Below are 22,008 nucleotides of genomic sequence, written 5' to 3'. Positions count from 1 at the left end.
CGATCCCCTAGAGAACATGTTACCAAAAAGCTTGCAGATAGTCCTGGTTGGGCCAGGATTGCCCCATGAACAGTCCTGCAGGAGAAACCCTGCTCCTGTTTTCCCTGCTGGCACTCGGCCCCTGTCCCTGAGTTTCCCCAGCACCAAACCACCTCCTGTACGGAGAAGCTGGTGAGCCTGTACCTGTCCTCGGGCAACCACTGACCTGAGCAAGAGCGTCTGCCAAAGCCCATTTGGGGAGGGTGGAGGCCCCTTTCCCTGCTGTAATTCCCTCTCCCCGCTTCCCACGGTGACAGAAGCCCGTTGGGGCTCCACTCCTACCACTGCCACTTGCAGGACCCTTTTCTGCCTTTTGCCAACCCCCTGCTCCCTGAAGCCATCATTTCTGATGTCAGATGTTGAACCTAGGGACCTTTTAAAAGCAGCACGTTGCCCTTTTGCTGTCTGCACTTTGAGGGCGGCTGGCACAGATGGTTTCTGGTGCTCCTCAGCCTTCACAGGCGTCAGTTAAAGAGAATTGATGTCTGCATGCAGTTCGCTGCCTTTGTACTCGGTGATGATGACTACAGCCTCTAGTCCTTTCTAAGCTAAGCAGAAACTGAATTATGTCGTGCTTTGTAAAGCCAAGATGGTCATTCTGTGATGAACAGACAGGACATAAACCCCAGGGAGGCAAATCTTTGGTCCTGACCCTGGAAAGGTAAAGCCCAGCCCTGTTTCAGATGAGAGAGGTGATGGGTATAACAGAAGGTGCCATGGATAGTTGGGATTATTTCTTGTTGATTGCCCTGTGATTTCTTCTTGCTCCTGTGCAGGTTGTGAGCGTTGCAGCCCGTCCATCTTCCTGTGTTTCCCAGAGTGGTGGCTTCCAGCTCCACGACTGGGCCTGGATTTGACAACTCTGGCTCTCCCCTGCATGACTTGAAGGACTCTGATGCATTGGGATAGGTTCTGATATATTTTCTGGTGCCTTGATGAATAAGGCGCCCCCATGGTTTTCCAGATGTCACTGTTTCTTCTCCACCCCACGTTTATCCTGCTGGAGAGAACAACCTGGTTCAGCCCCTTCAGCTTCCAGACCAACAGACCTGATGCTGCTGGAGTGAAGCTCATAACCTTTTGTACCATCACACTCTTGGTTTCCTAAATATTCCGTCTGCTAGCAGGGCTTGGTGGGGTGACCCTAAATCCTTGCGTTGTGTTGGAGTGGCCTGCTCAAAAGTGGTGTCACCGAACGTTCCCGTTACAACAAGGGGCGATGCTTTTCAGCCCGGTGCTGTCAAAGAGCATAGTGAGAGCCACCTCTGTTTTCCTCACACACAAAGGGCTTCAGTCTGCTTGGACAGCCTCGCACGAAGCTGATGGATAATCCTGGTAGTGTGCAGCAGCATCTGGAGGAGTTTGTGGTTTGCCAGGCACAGTTTGCAGCTGAGCTGAATTTGTTCTTGGTGTAAGCTGACAGATCTTCTCTAAGTCAGGGCAGCTCTGCCTCTTTGTGCTTTGAAAAAGTGCAGATGGATGCTGCAGCCTATGCTTGGGAGAATTCCATCTGCTTTTTCCTGCTCCAGGACAGGACTAATCCTCAACCATAAAAGTCCTCCAGGTAGATGAGATGCCTCCTAAGGGAGGCTCAGTGAGTCAAATGCTGCTCACGCTTGTGATGCTAGAGCAGACTTGAGGAAAGAGGGAAAAAGCATTTGCCACGGGAGCGTGTGGCATTCCGGTATGGGACCAACACATGGCACATCCTGGTCCATTTTCCATGGTTTGCCTGGCTTGGTGGTGGTGAAACATCCATGAGTGCTGTGGGATCAGCAGAGCAGTGCTGAATTTTGGTAGGAATGGTTGGACTCGATGATCCGGTGTGTCTCTTCCAACCTGGTTATTCTATGATTCTATGAATGCTCTATATTCTGCACAAACGAGAGCTGAGTTGATGCATGGGTTTGTAGAAGAGCTGCAGGGCAATCTGAGAATCCTTTGTGAACTCCCTCTGTTACCTGTCCAGGGGATGAAAAATCAAGTCAGAGCTCTGCCCAAGGTTACCTGTGGGCTACTGGTAAGGACTGAATGGAGCTACTGGAAGACAACCAGCTCGTGTGAGAGTTTAACCGGTACCAACAAGCAGAAAACCTGCTGAAACATTCCTCGAGGGCCCCTCCTAATCCCTGCTGTGGAGCTGGTGTCGGTGGGCCCTGTCTCCTCAGCTCGGTGCCTTTGGTGCTGGTTTTTAACCCCCCCCCAACAACACTAATTCTTCAAGGTATTTTCACAGGGGTGCCTGCACGGTGACCCTGGTCTGTGCTGGGCTCGGCTGGTGGCGGAGCCAGGTCCCTGCTTGCAGCCTGCGAGATGCATTCCTACTCCTCTGCCAGTTCTTGGATTTCCCAGTGACTGCAGATTCCGCGTCTCGATCCTGATTTGTTGTTTTGTTTCCTAGACAAATGCTAAATGAGGTGGCTCCTCGGTTCTCCTACTGCTGCTGTGTTCATCTAAGACAGCGCTTGGATCTTGTTCCTTGTGCTTAGACCCGGTTCCTTGCGGGAGCTGAAGGAATTATATTCAGAAAGAATTAATTTAATGAGTTTTTTTGTTGTTCTTGTCTCCCTTCCAACTCATGTCTCACAAATTTAATAACCCCTAACCTCTCAAAGAAACAAGGTGTTTTCCTTCTAGCCTGGAGGAAAGAGGGGATATTGGTAATTGCAGCTCTGTGTCGCTGGGATGGGTCAGTGCTCAAACACTGTCCCTGTTCGTGTCCTGTCTCTGTCTGGTTCTGCAGTTGGAAAGGATGGAAACAGTGTCTGGAAGAGGCGGGGAGTCGATCCTAATTAGCCTCATCAGGTAAGGTTGCTGGCAGTGGCCTGAATAACCTTCTGTGTTCTCTCCCCAGGCTGCCTTCCCTGCAGTGCCAAGAAAATGAGTCCGTGTGGTGTTCAGGTGGCCCTTGTCACCCAGGGGGTAGGTTCCCTCTTCCACAGGGAGGGGAAAAAGGACAATTAAAACTTAATTAAAGCCCAGATGTAGCGCTTTGGCAAACAGGTAAAGCATCGCACCGTTCTCTGCCTAACCCGGTTCAGCCCATTCGATGCCTTTAGTAGCCATCACGAAGTGGAGGTTCGTCTGGGAGCGATGGAAGGTCCTGCAGAAGCGACGTGGCTCCTCTTTGTGGATTTGAGCGCAGGGGCTGGTGGGGTGTCCCCCGGAGCTTTCCTCTCTGCTCCCAGCGCCCGACGGCCCCGGTATTGTTGCTGCAGCTGGTGTTGTGAATCAGGCCGACGGCAAGCGCATCCTACTATCCGGCTATTTCACTACACCAGGGTTGCATCATACCACTCGCTTCGCTCTTCACGTGGCTGCTGGATCCCTCCTGTCTCTCCCGGAGCATCGCTGACCCCGCCGGGTTTAACTCTCCTGCGATTCCTACTGATTTGGGCAAGTTGGTGATTTTGCTGAGCTGAGGGTCTACAATAAAGCCGTTTGTGCTGGGCACGAGTCCACGGCTGCGTCTGTTGGTTTGGGAGCGGGAGCTGGGGACGGCTTTGCACGAGGGGCTGCAGGTGGTGCTTGCGCAGGGCTTGTTCCTCATCCCCATCTTGCCCTTCCCCACCTCCGCAAGGCCGAGTACGGGGAACCCGCGGCCTTTAGTGCTGCCCGGGTGTTCCGAGGGCTGCGCCACGTGGATAGAGGCGAGAAGAACTGCCCTCAGCTTCGCAGGGAACGTGCCGGCCCTCGTGGGGCTCCACCAGCTCCCAGAACCGGCACGGCGAGGCCTCCACGCGCAGGTTAACAGCGGTGCCCGAGTGCAAAAGAGCCGGAGGCGCAGGGCAGGCAGCCCGAATTTTCCATTAACCTGCAGAGCACGGGGGGCTGAAATTCAAATGGGCTCTGGTGCTGCCCTCGGATTTTATTGTCTGTTGTCTTCAGCGATCTTATCGGGAACTGCTCGAAGGGCACGTGGGACACTGGCTGTGGAGGTACCGCCGGCACCCGTTCCGCTCCTGGTGGCCTCGGCTCGTGTTTTGTGTGAGGTGGGGAAGGGTTTAAGTGACAAGGATGGGATTGGAAGGGAATCTTGAACCACGGGAGCTTGGTTGTTCCCCCTGGGAACGACCCTGGGCAGTCACAGAGGAGCCGTGGCTGCCGCTGCTCCGTGTCCCCTGGCCTCCGTGTTCCCGATCCCAGCCCCTCGGCTCCTGAACAGGGATTTCCCTCCAGTCCCTCAGTGTCTCACACCCCTTTCCCCTGGTTTCACAGTGAGATGAAGGGGCTGTTCCCCTCTCTGTGTGCGGCTCAGCTCTGCAGGCAGCCGCTCGGAGGCTGGCCAAGACGATTTACGGGATCGGCCAGGGCTGGGGCGGTGTCTCGAGGAAGGGTGAGGGTGCGTGGGAGCCTTGCTCCCATTTTCCATAATAAATCCCAGTGGGAACTGAATGTTCCTGAGTCAGGGCCGGAGGCAAACTCAGCGCCGTGTTTCTCTGCCGCTGTGTCCTTAGGACTTAATCTCAAACTCGTTATCACGGCCCCCATCAAGCGCTGGGAGCCAGCGATACCGATTGTGGCGGCTTTGATATCCCTTAGGGCTATTTTTTTCCCCCTGACCAGCTTGGGGTGGTTCGAGCCGATTCCTTTCCCCCGTTGGCGACCGCGGTGGGTGGGTGCCGGTCGCCTCGCTCCGGTTTTGCAGGCTATAAAGCCGGCGAATCCCTTCTTCGCCCCATCCCTCGCCCGGCAGGCACGGCCAGCGGGGCCGTGGGGCAGGGGCGATGGCCGAGCTGCCTGTCCCCGAGCTCCCGACCACCCTGTCCCGCTGCAGCGGCCGTTTCACCATCAGCACCTTCCTGGGCTCGGACGAGGGCGGCCGCGGAGCCTACGCGCCCACCGAGGGGCCCGGCTGCGACAGCGCCCACCCCACGCAGCTCTCCGGCAGCACCCTCTGCACCAGGACCTTCGGCTACAACACGGTGGACGTGGTGCCCGCCTACGAGCACTACGCCGACAGCAAGGACGGGGGGGACGCCGGCAAGGGCCGGCCCTCGCTGGCCGACCTGCACTCCATCCTCAGGGTAAGGGGGCTCGGCATCCCATGGGCGCTGACCCGCAGAGCGGCACTCGGGCCCTGACCATGTCTGAGGGCTCAGTGCTAGGTCCAGCCCTGTTCAATGTCTTCATCAATGACCTGGATGAAGGCATCGAGTGCACCCTTAACAAGTTTGCGGGTGACACTAAGCTGAATGGAGGCGTGGACCTGCTGGAGGGTCAGGAGGCTCCAAAGGGATCTGAACAGGCTGGACCGCTGGGTTGAGACCAGTGGGATGAGGCTTAACAAGGCCAAATGCCGGGTCCTGCCCTTGGGGCACAACAACCCTGAGCAGCTACAGACTAGGAGAAGTCTGGCTGGAAACTGCCTGGAGGAGAGGGACCTGGGGGTGTTGGTTGACAGCGACTGAACATGAGCCAGCAGTGGCCCAGGTGGCCAAGAAGGCCAATGGCATCTTGGCTTGGATCAGAAACGGCGTGGCCAGCAGGTCCAGGGAGGTTATTCTCCCTCTGGACTCGGCACTGGTGAGACCGCTCCTCGAATCCTGTGTTCAGTTCTGGGCCCCTCACCACAAGAAGGATGTTGAGGCTCTGGAGAGAGTCCAGAGAAGAGCAATGAAGCTGGTGAGGGGGCTGGAGAACAGGCCTTATGAGGAACGGCTGAGAGAGCTGGGGGTGTTTAGCCTGGAGAAGAGGAGGCTGAGGGGAGACCTCATTGCTCTCTCCAACTCCCTGAAAGGAGGTTGTGGAGAGGAGGGAGCTGGGCTCTTCTCCCAAGTGACAGGGGACAGGACGAGAGGGAATGGCCTCAAGCTCCACAAGGGGAGGTTCAGGCTGAACATTAGGAAAAAACATTTCACAGAAAGGGTCATTGGGCACTGGAACAGGCTGCCCAGGGAGGGGGTTGAGTCACCTTCCCTGGAGGTGTTTAAGGGACGGGTGGACGAGGTGCTGAGGGACATGGTTTAGTGATTGATGGGAATGGTTGGACTTGATGATCCGATGGGTCTTTTCCAACCTGGTGATTCTATGATGTGCAAGCCCAGGAGAAGCTGGAGGGATAAGCCAGCTGTTTCCAGCAAGAGCTTTTCCCCTCAGCTGCATCCCCCGGGGCTGCCTTCACCCCCCAGCCTCATTCTCCTTGTCCATGCAGCCTGATCCAGGCCACCTCCGCGCCCCCGTGTGTGACCCGCAGCGGAGCAATGGCCTGCCGGACACCGCGTCTGAAGAGGCGGAGGGGGAGCCGGGCAAAGTCCCTGAGCCAGAGCCTGTCCGCTTCGGATGGGTGAAGGGAGTGATGGTGAGTGTGACCCGGCCCATGGGGACCATCTTCTTGTCCTCCTGGTCCCAAAGCTGGGGAACAGTGTATTCGCCCCTCGTCGTCACATAGAAGAGGGATCGGCAGGGCAAGGGAGCGGATACTGCCCCTTTGGTGTTGTGGCATCTCACCTGGAGCCCTGCGTTCAGCTCTGGAGTCCTTGGCTCAGGAAGGACATGCAGCTGTTAGAGTGAGTCCAGAGGAGGCCACGGAGATGATCTGAGGGCTGGAGCACCTGCTGTACGAGAACAGGCTGAGAGAGTTGAGGTTGTTCAGCCTGGAGAAGAGAAGGCTCCTAGGAGATCTCAGAGCAGCTTCCAGGACTCAAAGGGGCTCCAGGAAAACTGGAGAGGGGCTCTTTATCAGGGAGTGCGGGGATAGGACAAAGGGGAATGGTTTTGAGCTGCAAGGGGGGAGGCAGTTGTGGCTGCCCCATCCCTGGAGGTGTTCAAGGCCAGGTTGGATGGAGCTTGGAGCCCCTGATCCAGTGGGAGGTGTCCCTGCCCATGGCAAGAGGGTGGAACTGGATGGACTTTAAGGTCCCTTCCAACCCAAATCCTTCCATGATTTTATGATTTACCTTTTTTTTGGAAGTGCCTGCACTCTGAGCCATCCCCCTGCTCTCTGTGGTGCGGTGGATTTAGCTCAGGAGAGCAGGAGAGCCCGCGAGGTGCTAACAGCCCCTTTCTGTCCCCCTAGATCCGCTGCATGCTGAACATCTGGGGAGTCATCCTCTACTTGCGCTTGCCCTGGATCACTGCCCAGGCAGGAATCGGTGGGTGCCACGGCATTTGGTGGGTCAGATGATGGCACCGGGCTTGCTGTGGCCTGAAACATCCAGAGGGAAGAGGGGGGGGAAGAAATCGTGGCTCATGGAGAGGGGGGCAGTGCAGGAGAGCGTGTGGGGCCAGGGATTTTCATAGGTAGAAGGAGGATGCGGGAATGAAGTGGTGCCCTCTCCCCACAGCCCTGACGTGGCTCATCATCCTGATGTCCGTGACGGTGACCACCATCACCGGCTTGTCCATCTCTGCCATATCCACCAACGGCAAAGTGAAATCAGGTAGGACAGCACCCCCAGCACAACCTCCAGCCCCCTCAGTGGGTTCTTCTCCACCTGGGAGGTGCAGGTGGCGCCCCCAAAAGCTTGAGGGAGAGGAGAGGGAGGCAGCTGACGCCACAGGGCGCTCCCGCTGCCTCAGGGGGCACCTATTTCCTCATCTCGCGGAGCCTGGGGCCGGAGCTGGGCGGCTCCATCGGGCTGATCTTCGCCTTTGCCAACGCGGTGGCCGTGGCCATGCACACGGTGGGCTTCGCTGAAACCGTGCGGGACCTGCTGCAGGTAAGAAAGTGGGGGGTGGGTGTCCCCTTCACCTCCTCCATCCACTATCAATAATTTTGTTTAACGTTGGACCACCGATAATGAAACACTGGCTGCTAAAACCCATGGAAACCCTGGTGGTTGGGTAAGGGAGAGGGGTACTTCCACCTTCTGGATGGTTCCTCCTACCCAGGAGCACAACTCCCTTATTGTGGACCCCACCAATGACATCCGCATCATCGGGGTTGTCACCGTGACGGTGCTGCTGGGCATCTCCCTGGCTGGCATGGAGTGGGAGGCCAAGGTAACCCTCATTTCTTCTGCTCACCTCATTCCCTTGGGCTGATAAGAGCTGTCCCTGCTGCCCACCGGTCATTCGAAGAGCAGAGGATGCCCTTAGGTCTCCTAAAACGGGTGAGGGCTTCTCCTAACTCATTCCTCACCCTGTCGGTGCCCAAACCTGAGCCCCTCAGCTGGCTCTTTCTGCTCTGGCAGGCACAGATACTGTTTTTCCTGGTCATCTTGGTTTCCTTCATCAATTACTTGGTGGGGACAGTGATCCCGGCCACCATAGAGAAGCAGTCGAAGGGCTTCTTCAGCTACCGAGGTGGGTCCCCCACGGGTTGGGGTTATGGTCAACAGGAGCAAGTGCATCGCTGGAGCCTGGCTCTTTGCTGCTGCTGCTGGGGGAGAGGTTTGCTGTGGGAAGGTGCTCCTCACTGAAAGTTGTCATTAAAGGCATGGAGTCCTCCTCCTGCGGGACACCTGCCACCCGTGGCACGCCTCCCCCAGCACAGAGACACTCCAGCCAGGAGAAGGATGGTTGGGAGGCACCAAACGCTTTTCCTCTCCTTCCTCCCCAGCCGACATCTTTGCCCAGAACTTCGTGCCCAACTGGCGCGGACCCGAGGGCTCCTTCTTTGGCTTGTTTTCCATTTTCTTCCCATCAGCAACCGGCATCCTGGCTGGGGCCAACATTTCAGGTGACCTGAAGGTAAGTTTTGAGCATTGCTGCCCAGGCTGGCGTTTCTGAGGGCTCAAGCCCCTTATTTCCCAGGGCTGTGGTTTTGATCCAGCTTTTAGACTGTATTTTATTTTTTCTGGAAACTTTGGGGAAGGCTCAGCCGGGAGATGCTCTGCGGCTTTGTGTCACAATGAATCAGGATCCCTCTTGTGTAGCAGTGACAATGAAAATGCCATTTTAGCAGTGCTGCTGGAAAGCTGCCTTACATCTTTCTGCGACTCCCTTGGACAGGATCCTGCCGTGGCCATCCCCAAGGGCACCTTGATGGCCATCTTCTGGACCACCGTGTCCTACCTGGTGCTTTCTGCTACGATTGGTAAGCGGCACATTCTGGGGATGAGGAGAACTGGGCAGGAGGATGCAGGTGGTGGGATCTGGGAGCAGCCCATGCGCACCAGCACCAACCCTCATTCCTGCCCCTGTGGGTGCCAACGTCCTCTTGGGTGGGCAACACAGCTCACAGCATCGCTCAGAGCAGCAGCCCCACAGCAGGGACTCGGGGGATGCTGCAGGCAACAGCATGTGGGGCTGGGATGTGTCAAATGTGGGGCTGGAAAGCTGCCTGGAGGAGCTTCTGGCCCCTCACCACAAGAAGGATGTTGAGGCTCTGGAGCGAGTCTAGAGAAGAGCAACGAAGCTGGTGAGGGGGCTGGAGAACAGGCCTTATGAGGAACGGCTGAGAGAGCTGGGGGTGTTTAGCCTGGAGAAGAGGAGGCTGAGGGGACACCCCATTGGTCTGAGGGACATGGTTTAGTGATTGATGGGAATGGTTGGACTCGATGATCCAGTGGGTCCTTTCCAACCTGGTGATTCTGTGTTTCTGTGATAAACCATGGGGAGATGCCAGCCCAGCTCCAGCCCTGCCAGGACGGCACAAACACAGGAGGTGAGCGGGTGCCGTGTTCTCCCCCAGGCTCCTGCGTGGTCCGGGACGCCTCGGGCAGCCTGAACGACACCGTGGCCATGGGATCGACAGGCTGCGAGGGACTGGCCTGCGCTTTGGGCTGGAACTTCACCACCTGCACCCAGCAGCAGAGCTGCCGCTACGGGCTCAGCAACTACTACCAGGTGGTGCTTGGGACCAGGTTCCCCACCCCGGTCCCTGCTCCTGGCTGGGTTCGTGCTGTGCAGGGTGGGTTTCCTGGGTCCTGCCAGCATCCCGGGAGGCATCTGAGCCTTTGAAAACCCTTGTCATGGGGATCCACTGGAAAGTGTATCTTTCCCAGGTTTGCGGACGTGGCTGGACTTCACCACCCAGATAACGTTGATGGGAAACACTGAGGGCAGTGGGATGGGGCCGGGGGCTGGAAATCCCTTAGGGCCAGGGCAGCGGTGGATGCACAGGGGGTGTTGGGCTTTCTGACTGTCTGGTTTTGGGGCAGAGCATGAGCATGGTGTCCGGATTCGGCCCCCTCATCACCGCAGGGATCTTTGGCGCGACCCTCTCCTCAGCACTGGCCTGCCTCGTCTCAGCCCCCAAAGTCTTCCAGGTGAGGGGACAGCATGTCTGTGTCCCCCAGCTCCCATCCCTGAGCCTGGCAGCGGGAGTGGGCGACACTCCTGGGCGTATGCTCAGCCCTGCAGGGATTTTTATTTTTTTTTAACCTAGAGAAGAGGAGGCTGAGGGGAGACCTCATTGCTCTCTCCAACTACCTGAAAGGAGGTTGTGGAGAGGAGGGAGCTGGGCTCTTCTCCCAAGTGACAGGGGACAGGACGAGAGGGAATGGCCTCAAGCTGCGCCAGGGGAGGTTCAGGCTGGACATCAGGAAAAAATATTTCATGGAAAGGGTCATTGGGCACTGGAACAGCTGCCCAGGGAGGGGGTTGAGTCACCTTCCCTGGAGGTGTTTAAGGGACGGGTGGACAAGGTGCTGAGGGACATGGTTTAGTGATTGATGGAAATGGTTGGACTCGATAATCCAGTGGGTCTTTTCCAACCTGGTGATTCTATGATTTGCAGCTGCCAGCAGCCTGGGGTGAGGAGGTTGCTGCCAGCAGCAAAGGCACAAGGCACCCTTGCTCTTAAGGGTGCAAAAGCCACCACAGCTTTGCTGCCTCTTGCCCCCGACCCTGCCCCCTGTCCCTAATGCATCTCTTCCCCACAGTGTCTCTGCAAGGACCAGCTCTACCCTCTCATAGGCTTCTTCGGGAAGGGCTACGGGAGGAACAACGAGCCCATCCGCGGCTACATGCTCACCTATGTCATCGCTGTCGGCTTCATCCTCATTGGTAGGTGCTTACTGCCCTGGTGCCCAGCACCAGCCGGCTGGCTCCGTCCCCACAACCACCAGCTCATTCTCCTCCTCCTCCTTCTCCCAGCCGAACTCAACGCCATCGCCCCCATCATTTCCAACTTCTTTCTCTGCTCCTACGCCCTCATCAACTTCAGCTGCTTCCATGCCTCCATCACCAACTCCCCAGGTGGGCTGTTGCGCTCCGGGCTGTGCCGCGCGGCAGTGGGTCCCTGTCTGGCTTCCTGTCCCGGCAGCAGCCGCTCTGTGTGTGTTTGCGTGCAGGCTGGCGACCCTCCTTTCGGTATTACAGCAAGTGGGCTGCGCTCTTCGGGGCTGCCATCTCGGTGGTGATCATGTTCCTGCTGACCTGGTGGGCAGCTCTCATCGCCTTTGGCATCGTCATCTTCCTCCTCGGATATGTCCTCTACAAAAAGCCAGGTGCGTGGTGGTAACCTGGCACTGGCAGTGACTCGGGAGGTGTCTGGCTCTGTTGCTAATCCACCTTCCCTATGTAGACGTCAACTGGGGCTCCTCCATGCAAGCCAGCTCGTACAACATGGCCCTCAGCTACTCGGTGGGGCTGAGCGAAGTGGATGAGCACATCAAGAACTACAGGTAAGGGCAGCTGGGCGCAGTGCTGGGCACAGAGAGAGCAGGAGACAGAGTCACCCGCAGATCCCTGCAAACCCAGGATGGTTTATGCTCATGGCCACCTCCTTGCTGCCATCCTCAGTAGCTGGGAGCCTTGGCAAAATGCGTCTGTCTCCAAAGTCCTCTTTGCCGTGTGAGCAGAAGTGGAAAGCAGGGCAACCCTTGCCTTCCCTGTACAGGCAGACACAGAGGTTTTGGTCTCAGCTGCTATGAAACCACAAAGGCTGGACCTTCAGCTACACAATTTCATAGAATCATAGAATCACCAGGTTGGAAAAGACCCATCGGATCATCAAGTCCAACCATTCCCATCAGTCACTAAACCATGTCCCTCAGCACCTCATCCACCCGTCCCTTAAACACCTCCAGGGAAGGTGACTCAACCCCCTCCCTGGGCAGCCTCTGCCAGTGCCCAATGACCCTTTCTGTGAAAATTTTTTTCCTAATGTTCAGCCTGAACCTCCCCTGGCGGAGCTTGAGGCCATTCCCTCTCGTCCTGTCCCCTGTCACTTGGGAGAAGAGCCCAGCTCCCTCCTCTCCACAACCTCCTTTCAGGGAGTTGGAGAGAGCAATGAGGTCTCCCCTCAGCCTCCTCTTCTCCAGGCTAAACACCCCCAGCTCTCTCAGCTGCTCCTCATAAGGCCTCATGTCATCCTAAAGATGATTCCTGTTGTTGCTGCTGATCAGGCACGGGAGATGTGTCTTGCCCTGAGGAGGATCTGTGCCACTGAAGTCCCAGCCTTCACCTCCTCTCTCCCCTCCTGCAGACCTCAGTGCCTGGTGCTCACTGGCCCTCCCAATTTCCGCCCGGCCCTGGTGGACTTCGTGGGCACATTCACCAAGAACCTCAGCTTGATGCTCTGTGGCAACGTGCTGATTGTGAGTCACCTGCACAAGCCAGGGGGTTCCTTGTTCTGGGGGTTGTGGCCACCCGTGGGCAGTAGCCTAAGAAATCCAGCCGTGTCCTGTTGGGCTCACAAGATGGGAACAGAAATGCACTCATTTATGTGCTGCCAGATGATGAAAGGTTTCATCTGGAAGCCTCTCCAGCTTGTTCAGCAATATCGATGAAGCACCAGGATGTCCCTGCGGGTTAACAGCTTCCTCTTGCTAATTAATTTTCAAAGCGAAGATGCGATAGGATGAGGCAGTTGCTCAGAGGACAGGGTGGTCCTGCCCCCTTGAAGCCTCAAAAGCAACTGGAGACACACGGCGCAGCACGCGCCGGCTCATCCGCAGCCATAGAACTGCCGGCATCGTGCGCTGTCGACTCCCAAAATCTGCTGTTCTTCCTGTGGTCGCAACCTCCCATGCGAGCAGTGGTTACCTCCAGGTCTTGCGAATGATTAGGGAAGACAGGAGTTGGAGACCCTTCATGGCAAGACCACCAGCTGGAAGGGGACACCTGAGCCCCTGCCCCTGCTCCCCACAGGGACCACAGAAGCAGAAGGTGCCAGAGTCCCGGCTGACTGCAGACGGTCACACCAAGTGGCTTGTGAAGAGGAAGATAAAAGCTTTCTACACGGATGTGGTGGCTGAGGATCTGAGAAGCGGTGTCCAGATGTTAATCCAGGTAGACCTTGGCCATCAGTCACCAGGGTCCCCCCTCTTCCATCAAAGCTCAAGGGGCTCTGACCCCTCTCCCTGACCTCCGGGCACCCCCCCGCTTTGCATCGCTCCCCCGTGGAGTCTGTCTGTCCCTGTATCCATTTGTCCCTGCAGAGGGGTCTCACGGGGACCCCTCTTCACAGGCTGCCGGCCTTGGGAAGATGAGACCCAACATCCTGGTGCTGGGCTACAAGAGGAACTGGCGGACGGCATCCCCGCAGAGCCTGGAGGACTACGTGGGCATCCTGCAGTACGGCCACGTGGGCTCCTCTGGCATGCGGCGGTGGCCCTGCCGTTGGGTGTGGGGACGCTGCAGCCACCTGCCCAGGGTCTGGCCGGGCTGGCAGTGCCGCCCGACATCACCATTAACTGCCTCCTCCTCCTCCCTCCTTCCAGCGATGCGTTCGATTTCAAGTACGGCGTGTGCTTGATGAGAATGAAGGAAGGGCTGAACGTTTCCCGAGTGATGCAGGCTCACGGTAAGCAGTTTGGGGCAAGCAGGGATGCTCGGAGCTGCAGGACATGCCAGCTGGCAGTGTGTCTGCAGGCAAAGGACGTCAGAAGAGGATGGGGACAGCCGGACGCTGCCCGTGCTCTTCTCCTCCTTCCCCAGTTAACCCCGGGTTTGACGCAGCGGAGCTCCCGGGGAACGGCACTGGCAGCAGAGCAGCCCTGGGCACAGGTTGGTCCTGGCTCAGGGCTCCCTGAAGCATCTCTGAGGATTCTTTTCATAGAATCATAGAATCCCTAAGTTGGAAAAGACCTTTGCGATCATCAAGTCCAACCGTACCTGTCCACTATTAAACCACATCCCCAAGCACTTCACCTACCCATCTTTCAAACACCTCCAGGGATGGGGACTCAACCACTCCCTGGGCAGCCTCTGCTGGTGCTTGAGAACCCTTTCAGTGAAGAAGTTTTTCCTAATATCTGATCTGAACCTGCCTTGGTGCACCTTGAGGCCATTTTGGGGGGGTCAGGTCTGCAGGTAGAGGCGTGGGGAGCAGGACCAGGGCCAGCAGGGAGCGGTGCCTTGCCCGTGGCCAGCAGCACCGCCTCCCAACACCAGAACCCTCCTGCCCTGCCAGCAGACTCTGCCACTCTGAGTGGCGCGCAGCAGGCGAGCACCATCTTCCAGAGCGAGCAGGGCAAGAAGACCATCGACATTTACTGGCTCTTCGACGATGGAGGTAACCTTCATCTTTGGCTGCCGTGGCTCTTTTCTGTCCGTCTGTCTAGCTAACGCGAACCCAGCACCTCTATTGCGGTGCCCAGCCTTGCCCTGGTGAGCCTGCTGCTGCCGCGTGTCCCACCGGGTGTTTTGGGGACAGGTCTCACGCTGCTCATCCCCTACCTCCTGGGGCGCAAGAAGCGCTGGGGAAAGTGCAAAATTCGGGTGTTCGTCGGTGGGCAGATCAACAGGATGGATGAGGAGAGGAAGGCGTAAGTGGCAGTGGCTGTGCATGCCCCACAGTCATAGAATCATGGAATCACCAGGTTGGAAGAGACCCACTGGATCATCGAGTCCAACCATTCCCATCAATCACTAACCCATGTCCCTTAGCGCCTCATCCACCCATCCCTTAAACCCCTCCAGGGAAGGTGAATCAACCCCCTCCCTGGGCAGCTGTTCCAGTGCCCAATGACCCTTTCCGTGAAAAATCTTTTCCTAATGTTCAGCCTGAACCTCCCCTGGTGGAGCTTGAGGCCATTCCCTCTTGTCCTGTCCCCTGTCACTTGGGAGAAGAGCCCAGCTCCCTCCTCTCCACAACCTCCTTTCAGGGAGTTGGAGAGAGCAATGAGGTCTCCCCTCAGCCTCCTCTTCTCCAGGCTAAACATTCCCAGCTCTCTCAGCCGCTCCTCATAAGGAACTCTTGGCCATGTAGTCACCACCGCTGTCCCCATAGGTGGGTGGCAGGAGCTGCTTCCCACTCCGATGCCCCCAGGGTTTGCTCTAACAGGCTCTGATCTGGCTGCTTTGCCTCCTCTGAAAAGCAATGTGATTGCAGGGTGGGGAAAACCCCAGAGCAAAGTGGGGATGGCGGCAGGGGTTTGCCAGGGCAAGTTCTTGCTCGAACCACTGTGCCCTGCTCCTTTTTGGAAAATGTGTCCTTTTCCCGTCGGCAGGATCGTCTCTCTGCTGAGCAAGTTCCGCCTTGGCTTCCACGAGGTCCACATCCTCCCGGACATCAACCAGAAACCGCGGCCGGAGCAGTAACCACCCTCCTCTCCTTCTCCCCCCCCAGCAACCCCAAACCAGCCCGGACCCCTTTCTCTGGCACCATCTGCTTGTCTTGCAGCATCAAGAGGTTCAATGACCTGATCGCTCCCTTCAGGCTGAACGACGGCTTCAAGGATGAGGCCGTGGTGCACGAGATGAAGCAGGGCTGTCCCTGGAAGATTTCTGACGAGGAGGTCGATATAAACAGAGCCAAGGTAGCACGGATTCTCCTGGTTTTGAGGTAAAACTAAGTCTTTTTGGAAATAATTACTTTGCGTTTGCCAACTCTCTTCGCTCCACAGTCACTCCGACAAGTGCGGCTGAATGAGATCTTGCTGGATTACTCACGGGACGCGGCGCTCATAGCCATGTAGGTGTCAGCAATGCCCTCATGATGGTTTCTTGCCCCGTAGAACTGGTCCCTCTGGACGTTCCCCCTCCCAGTTCCACACAGGGACACCCTGAAGAAGACCCCACCACCGCAGCACTGTGGGGCGAGCCCTTGGAGGGCACCAAGGGGTCCAGCTTGGGTCCTGTTGTGGAGGGAGGATGTGACGTTGCCCCTTCTAAGGGAAATAATCTGCAAATTAGCACTGGGCTGAAAGGGGCTAAGGATGGAGCTCGGCTGGACAGGGTGGCAGGAGGCGGCTGTGGCTCACGCGGCCCCTCGCTGCCGCTGCAGCACGCTGCCCATCGGCAGGAAGGGTCGCTGCCCCAGCTCCCTCTACATGGCCTGGCTTGAGACCCTCTCGCAGGACCTGCGGCCCCCTGTCATCCTCACCCGGGGAAACCAAGAGAACGTGCTGACCTTTTACTGCCAATAAAGCCTCCAGGAACCCTGCCGACTCGGGCTGTGAATTTTTCAGGCCAGTTTTGACCTCAGAGCAGACTTGACTTGCCCCGGGGGGGCTGGAGGATCAGGAAAGATGCCTGGTCACTGGCTCTTGGGCAATGCCCATCGCACGCAGCTGCCATCCTCTTACTGAGACTTGTTTTGCCATCTCAATTGTTGTACATAGATAGAAAATAACACAGCTCCCACAGTGCAGGCATCACTTCAGCCTAAGCCATGCAGGGAAGTGGGTCCCACCCCAAGAGCAGCAAGGGCACAGTGGGACCCTCCTGCCTGCTCCCCAAGGGGATGTGCCAGGGGAGGGAGCAGGTCAGCACCGAGCCCAGGGGCTGTGCGGACCCTGCCCGTCCAGCTGGGTAAGGGGACTCCTGGGGACTTAAAACAGGAGCCACCAGCCAAGCAGGAGCGTGGTGCCACCACAGGCACTGACAAATTTCAATTAATCACCACAACACGTCCTAGCACAGACTGCCCTGGGCAGGAGAGACCTGCCCCCATGCAAGGCAGGAACAAGGCTCATTTCAAAATGAACAACCCAGGCCCTCTTTTCACACCGCAGAAAAACACATAACTTGGTTCACTTTGATCATTACAGAATTTACTGCTAATCACCACCAGGATTAGAAGTGTCAGTAGAAAAATAAAATTTACAGAGTTTTCTATCATACAAAGATTTGTTCATGACAAACGCAGTCGTTAGTGAGCTAGGAACCTGGCCGGTACCTAAACCAGCCCAGCACGGAGGATGTTTGCACACAGAAAGCAGGGCCACGACTCTCAGCTCGAGCAGCGATGTTTCTCCAGGGAAGGCAGCTTCTCCAAAAGGTGTTTCCTCAGCCGCCGCTCCTGCCTGGCCCAGCACACCAGCACTGATGCTTTTGCAAGCTCTTTGCAGCTTTTGGCAAGTTGGACGGAGCAAAGTCTACTGACACCTGCTGAAAACTTAAGGGATTCCTCTCCTCGCTCAAGATAAGGAGCACAAAGGACAGATAATATCGACACAGCGAGAGGGGAGGAAACCGCTGGCAGTGATCAATCTGGTGCACCAAGACTGCTCCTCCTTCCCATCTGGATCTGGTTTTACTGGAAACTGAGGTCAGGAAGGCAGCCAGGGGAGTGGAAGATGCTCTGCAAGTACCCAGGTGACACAAAGAACTCACCCCCAGTGCCAATACCTGTCAAGACAAGTCAGCAGCTGAGCGTTCACCTTCCACGCAAACATTCCCTGACAATCTCACAATGCCTGGGCACAGAGCGGCACCACCGGCTACAACCACTCAGCTTACAAAGAGTGGCCAAGCTGCCCACTCTTCAGGTAAAGCAGAACCCCCTCAAAACTGACTCTGGGAGATAACTGGGTAGAAAACAGGAGGTTTTAAGTTTGCTCGGCACTGAGTGATTCTATAGAGCAATTTTCATTCATTTGTTCTGAGCAATGAGTAGCCTGGATTTGTCCTGCATGCCACATGGGGAAAGGGGAACACAGCAGGTGCCTAGGACACTGGTTTCTAGCATCACCTGAAAGGTAAGGCCAGACCTGCCCCCCCTAAGTCCCATGAGGGACTTTCAACCCATCCAGGAACACACAAGATAAGTCACATGATCTAAACCAGGCACCCTGGACACATGCTGTGTATGCAGCTGGTTGAAATAAGAAGTGGGGATGAAGAACAGACCTCTAGAGAGACCATTATTCCTGCTTTTTCACGGGGGGCAGAAGTGTAGAGGGAAGGAGAAGCCCAACCTTCTCCCGGGGGATGCAGTAGTAGGAAGAACGGCTCCCTACAAGCAGCACAGCTTGTGGGGTGCTCTGAAGATCCAGGGTTTTAGTTTACATTACACCTCCTGGACCTCATCCACCTAAGGGGAATGACACATATTAAAGTACTTCCTAAAATGCATGGCTTTATTCCCTGACCTAAAAAAATACCAGCAAACAGGCTAAAATTTAGAGTAATCTCAGTAAGTAGCTCCTGAAAAGCACCTCTTGCCATCAGCTCTACTCAGCAGAACATAGAGCACAGAGAGTTCTTTTTTGTGATACACACAGGGCTCTGTTGGGGTTTGTTTCAGCACAGAGGACGTGGGGTTTGTGGCAGGTCATTGGCCTAACAGAATGTTGCAGGTACAGAAGGGGAGCTGGTTTGGAAACCAAAGGATTTCGGCAAAACCACAGGCTGGACACAGAGGGCATCTTGCCTCGACTGCCCCGGCAACTGTCAGCTGGTACCGAACAAGCAAAGCCACAACGTCCACCTGAATCCTGGGGTTCAACCTCTGCTTCCTCAGGGGCCCTGAAAACCAGCTCCTAGCGAGCACCCAGATAGCAACCCAAGAGCTCGCGGCGAGAGGGCAGATGGAGGAGTTAGCTAAAAGTCACTTAAGACAAAACAGTAAAACAATTCATCAGGGGAGATCATGCTGCCTGCAGGGAAGGGTTGGTCTGCGGCTGCCTTCACACGGCTCATCCCTGACAGACACAGGAATCACCAGGCTCACCCCAGGACCCTCACAGATATCCTACCCACTGATGCCAAAAACTCTGCACGCTCCCTGCCTCCACACTCGGGAAGCTCCAAGTCGCAACAAGCCGGCGCAGCCACTGAAGCACCAGCGTGCTGAGTTTTATAGGAGCCACCCAGCGGTGTTTACAGATCAGCAAAGAGACCCATTTCCGCCTCTCCAGTGTAAACAGGTTCAGGAAGCGAAAGGAGAATGGGGAAGTTTAAAAATACACATCTTCTCCAGAGCCCGCGAGCAACAGTGCAAACACACCGGCGCGCTCTCGCAAGCATCACCATAATAAAATTCATAAAACCAGAGATCCTTTTTAAGCTGTTGCATTCACCGTCACAGCTCTTGGCCACAAATCTCATCTGCTTAGAAGTTATTTTTAATCCTGCTGCTCCCAAATTAACTACGACCAAGAAAGTTTGGGCCAGGAAGAAAGCAAACTAAGTTTCTCATTTAAAAAATTCACATTAAAAGAGCTTCAGGTTCACTGCGAAGAAAGCAGGAAGAGGTCAAAGCATTAAGTGAGCTCCGAAGACACTTCATCGTTCTGTAGAAACGTTTCTACCCTGGAACAGCCAGCGTCACATCTCAGTTCCATCCTGCTGCTACAACTCATCACTGGTGAAAGGTACCTGGGCCGCCTCCTCCAGAAGCACTCTCCTTACCCTCCAGAGATGTAAAGTTTTGCTTGGCACTTAATGTTACCAAAAAGTAACAAAATTCACAATTTTTAGCTTAATTTCAAGCCACTCTGTGGGGGCAGGAGGAGGCCTTCATGTATCCTTTGACCAGCGGAGAAAGCACACAGCCTCGAGCTGTGCTCCCTTGTGATTTGCTCCGGAGTTGGCGCAGGCGGCAGATCCTTTGCTCTTCCGCTGGTTTGTTCTCTCCAGCGTCTGAGGAAGAGCTAGAGAGTGGCTAAAATGCGCAGAAACGAAACCACCACCACGCAGAACGTCTGCCCCACTCCTAAAATGAGGGCTTCAAAGGGGATCATTTTTTTCCCCGCAGCTCTGTAAACTCCAGCAATGGCAGCACCTACAGAGAGGGGAAAAAGCCAAAACGTGAATGCGTGATTGACCACCATGAGACAGACACGGCTGTGCCGCCGGGACGAAGGGAGAAGTATCTGAGGATTTGAGGCTGAGGCAGAGAACAGGAGGGCTAGCAGAGGTGGGTCTGAAACCCCCTGCACTGGCCTGGGTTTAGCGTGACAGACCTCAGCCAGCAGCCAACACATGCTGGTGGCAGTGAGCAAACTGGTGGGGAAACTCTGCTGAGGCCTCCAGATAGTGCAGAGGTTGGGAAGTTTTGGAAACGCTCTCCTCACAAGACACTCTACACCACAGCCCATAAGCTGCAAACGTTCCCCGGGTTTGAACACAGACACTGAACCTGTAGAATCATGGAATGGTTTGGGTTGGAAGGAACCTCAAAGCCCATCCAGGCAAGCACATAAATAACAGCCATTCCACAGAATCATAGAAGGGTTTGGGTTGGAAATGACCTTAAAGACCATCCAGTTCCAACCCCCCCAGCCATGGGCAGGGACACCTCCCGCTGGATCAGGGGCTCCAAGCCCCATCCAACCTGGCCTTGAACACCTCCAGGGATGGGGCAGCCAGGACTTCCCTGGGCAATCTGGGTCAGAGCCTCCCTACCCTCACAGGAAAACATTTCTTCCTCAGATTTCATCTCAATCTCCACTCTTTCAGTTTAAAAGCGTTCCCCCTCATCTTCTCCCTGCATTTCCTGATCAAGAGTCCCTCCTCAGCTTTCCTGGAGCCCCTTTCAGTCCTGGAAGCTGCTCCGAGGTCTCCCTGGAGCCTTCTTTTCTCTATAACCCTAAATTGCTATAGTCATTACTGGGGTTTATACTGGCTGAGGTATTTCATCTGCCACAGCTGAAGCATGGGCAAGAGCGGAATGTAACCCAAACACTAATCTCCTCTCTTCCCTAGGGAACACCACGGTTTAGGGCACTCCCGAAGGCAACCCCTGATCCCTGTGGAGCCACCCAGCCCCTGTTTCCAAGGATCTACCGTACTCGTCAGGATGCCTGCGGTGATGGGTCCCACGATGCCCATCAGCAGGAGGCTCACGGACATGAACCGGCCATACTTGTGGTGCCTCAGCGTGAAGAGCGCTAGCAGAGCGGCGGGGACGTGGAAGGAGAGGGAGGAGACCAGAGCCCATAGGAAGACACCATACCACATCTCTGCAGAGAGAAGGGTGTGTGGGTGACTTGACGGGTCAGGAAGACTCCTTGGGGATAAAAGGGGTGGCTCAGCAGGCAGGAGAGGGCAGAGGCAGTTTAGGGGGCATGGGGTTGGCTCTCAGGGGCAAGAGATTGGCTTGGGGGACCATTGGGACAGCTCAGGGGCAGCAGGAGTGGTTCAGGGGGACAGGAGGGCAGCTTGGGGGCAGCGGGGGTGGCTCATACAGTGTGAGGGCAGCTCGGGGTCCATGGGGGCAGGTCAGGGAGGCAGGAGAGCAGCTCAAGGATAGCAGGGTTGGTTTATATGGTGTGAGGGCGGCTGCGGGGACCACGGAGGTGGCTCGGAGGTGGCTCGAAGGGCCGTAAAGGCGGCCGGGGGGGGAAGCACGGGTGCCTTAGGGAGAGCATGGGGCAGCTGAGGGCCCGTGAGGGCGGCTCAGAGGGACACAGGCGCCATAGGGCGGCTCGGGGGAAAGTGGGGGTGGCTGAGGGCAGCAGGAAGACAGCTTGTATAGTGTCAGGGAGGTCCAGGCACCACGGGGACGGCTCGGGGACAACGGGAGCGGCTCAGAGGAGGCGGGAGAGGGGCTTAAGGGGGGCCATTGGACAGGCGAGGGCCCGGGAGGGCGGCTCAGGGGAAGCGGGATCGGCTCGGGAGGTGAAGGGAAGGGAAAGAGGGGCCTGGACGCGTCCCTGCCCCCGCTCCCGGGTCGGTACCTGGGAAGGTGGCGAGCGGGCTGGAGTAGGTGGTGCCGTTGCCCACGCGGGGCACCAGGCGGAGGCTGAGGATCTGCTGCAGGAGCCCCCCACCGCCCGGCTCGCCGCCCTCCATCCCCTCGCCGCCGCCATCCGCCGCCCTCCGCCCGCCGGGCCCGGCCAACGGGGCGGCGCCCTCAGCGGCAGCGCCGCCCGCCTATGGCCGCCGGCCGCAAAGCACGCCGGGAGCCGCCGCTTCCGGCCCGGCAACCACCGCTTCCGGTTCGACAGCCCCCCGGTGGGGGGCGCT

The 22,008-nt window shown here is 56.7% G+C and overlaps 3 protein-coding genes across 7 annotated transcripts in view; 1 reads left to right on the top strand and 2 right to left on the bottom strand.

Moving 5' to 3' along the window:
• Positions 1-22,008, bottom strand: part of AMFR (autocrine motility factor receptor) — a 414,702-nt gene that overhangs the window by 183,048 nt on the left and 209,646 nt on the right. The window lies entirely within an intron of this gene.
• Positions 4,524-16,273, top strand: SLC12A3 (solute carrier family 12 member 3). 5 transcript variants are annotated; one of them, XM_069868307.1, is made up of 26 exons: positions 4,524-5,066; positions 6,194-6,340; positions 7,058-7,133; positions 7,326-7,421; positions 7,561-7,700; positions 7,873-7,983; positions 8,175-8,286; positions 8,543-8,673; positions 8,935-9,019; positions 9,617-9,771; positions 10,086-10,193; positions 10,809-10,932; positions 11,023-11,124; positions 11,220-11,375; positions 11,453-11,552; positions 12,356-12,467; positions 13,021-13,161; positions 13,340-13,446; positions 13,593-13,675; positions 13,810-13,878; positions 14,288-14,386; positions 14,528-14,639; positions 15,324-15,410; positions 15,497-15,632; positions 15,720-15,787; positions 16,100-16,273. In XM_069868307.1, the coding sequence occupies exons 1-26, from the start codon at positions 4,767-4,769 to the stop codon at positions 16,239-16,241; spliced, it is 3,099 nt and encodes a 1,032-aa protein (XP_069724408.1). In that variant the 5' UTR covers positions 4,524-4,766; the 3' UTR covers positions 16,242-16,273. The 5 variants fall into 5 exon arrangements, with proteins under 5 accessions (XP_069724408.1, XP_069724407.1, XP_069724409.1 ...); XM_069868306.1 differs by having other exon boundaries at positions 14,285-14,386; XM_069868308.1 differs by having other exon boundaries at positions 14,285-14,386; positions 16,118-16,266.
• On the bottom strand, positions 16,852-21,919 carry TMEM170A (transmembrane protein 170A). The gene is made up of 3 exons (XM_069868548.1): positions 21,720-21,919; positions 20,832-21,002; positions 16,852-19,822 (listed from the first exon to the last, which is right to left on the bottom strand). Exons 1-3 carry the CDS (start codon positions 21,832-21,834, stop codon positions 19,692-19,694), a joined length of 417 nt encoding a protein of 138 aa, XP_069724649.1. The 5' UTR covers positions 21,835-21,919; the 3' UTR covers positions 16,852-19,691.

Source organism: Phaenicophaeus curvirostris, chromosome 14 (genome assembly GCF_032191515.1).
Source record: "Phaenicophaeus curvirostris isolate KB17595 chromosome 14, BPBGC_Pcur_1.0, whole genome shotgun sequence".
Classification (NCBI taxonomy): domain Eukaryota; kingdom Metazoa; phylum Chordata; class Aves; order Cuculiformes; family Cuculidae; genus Phaenicophaeus; species Phaenicophaeus curvirostris.
Note: the sequence above shows the minus strand (reverse complement) of the source record. Positions and strands in the feature narration are given on the sequence as shown.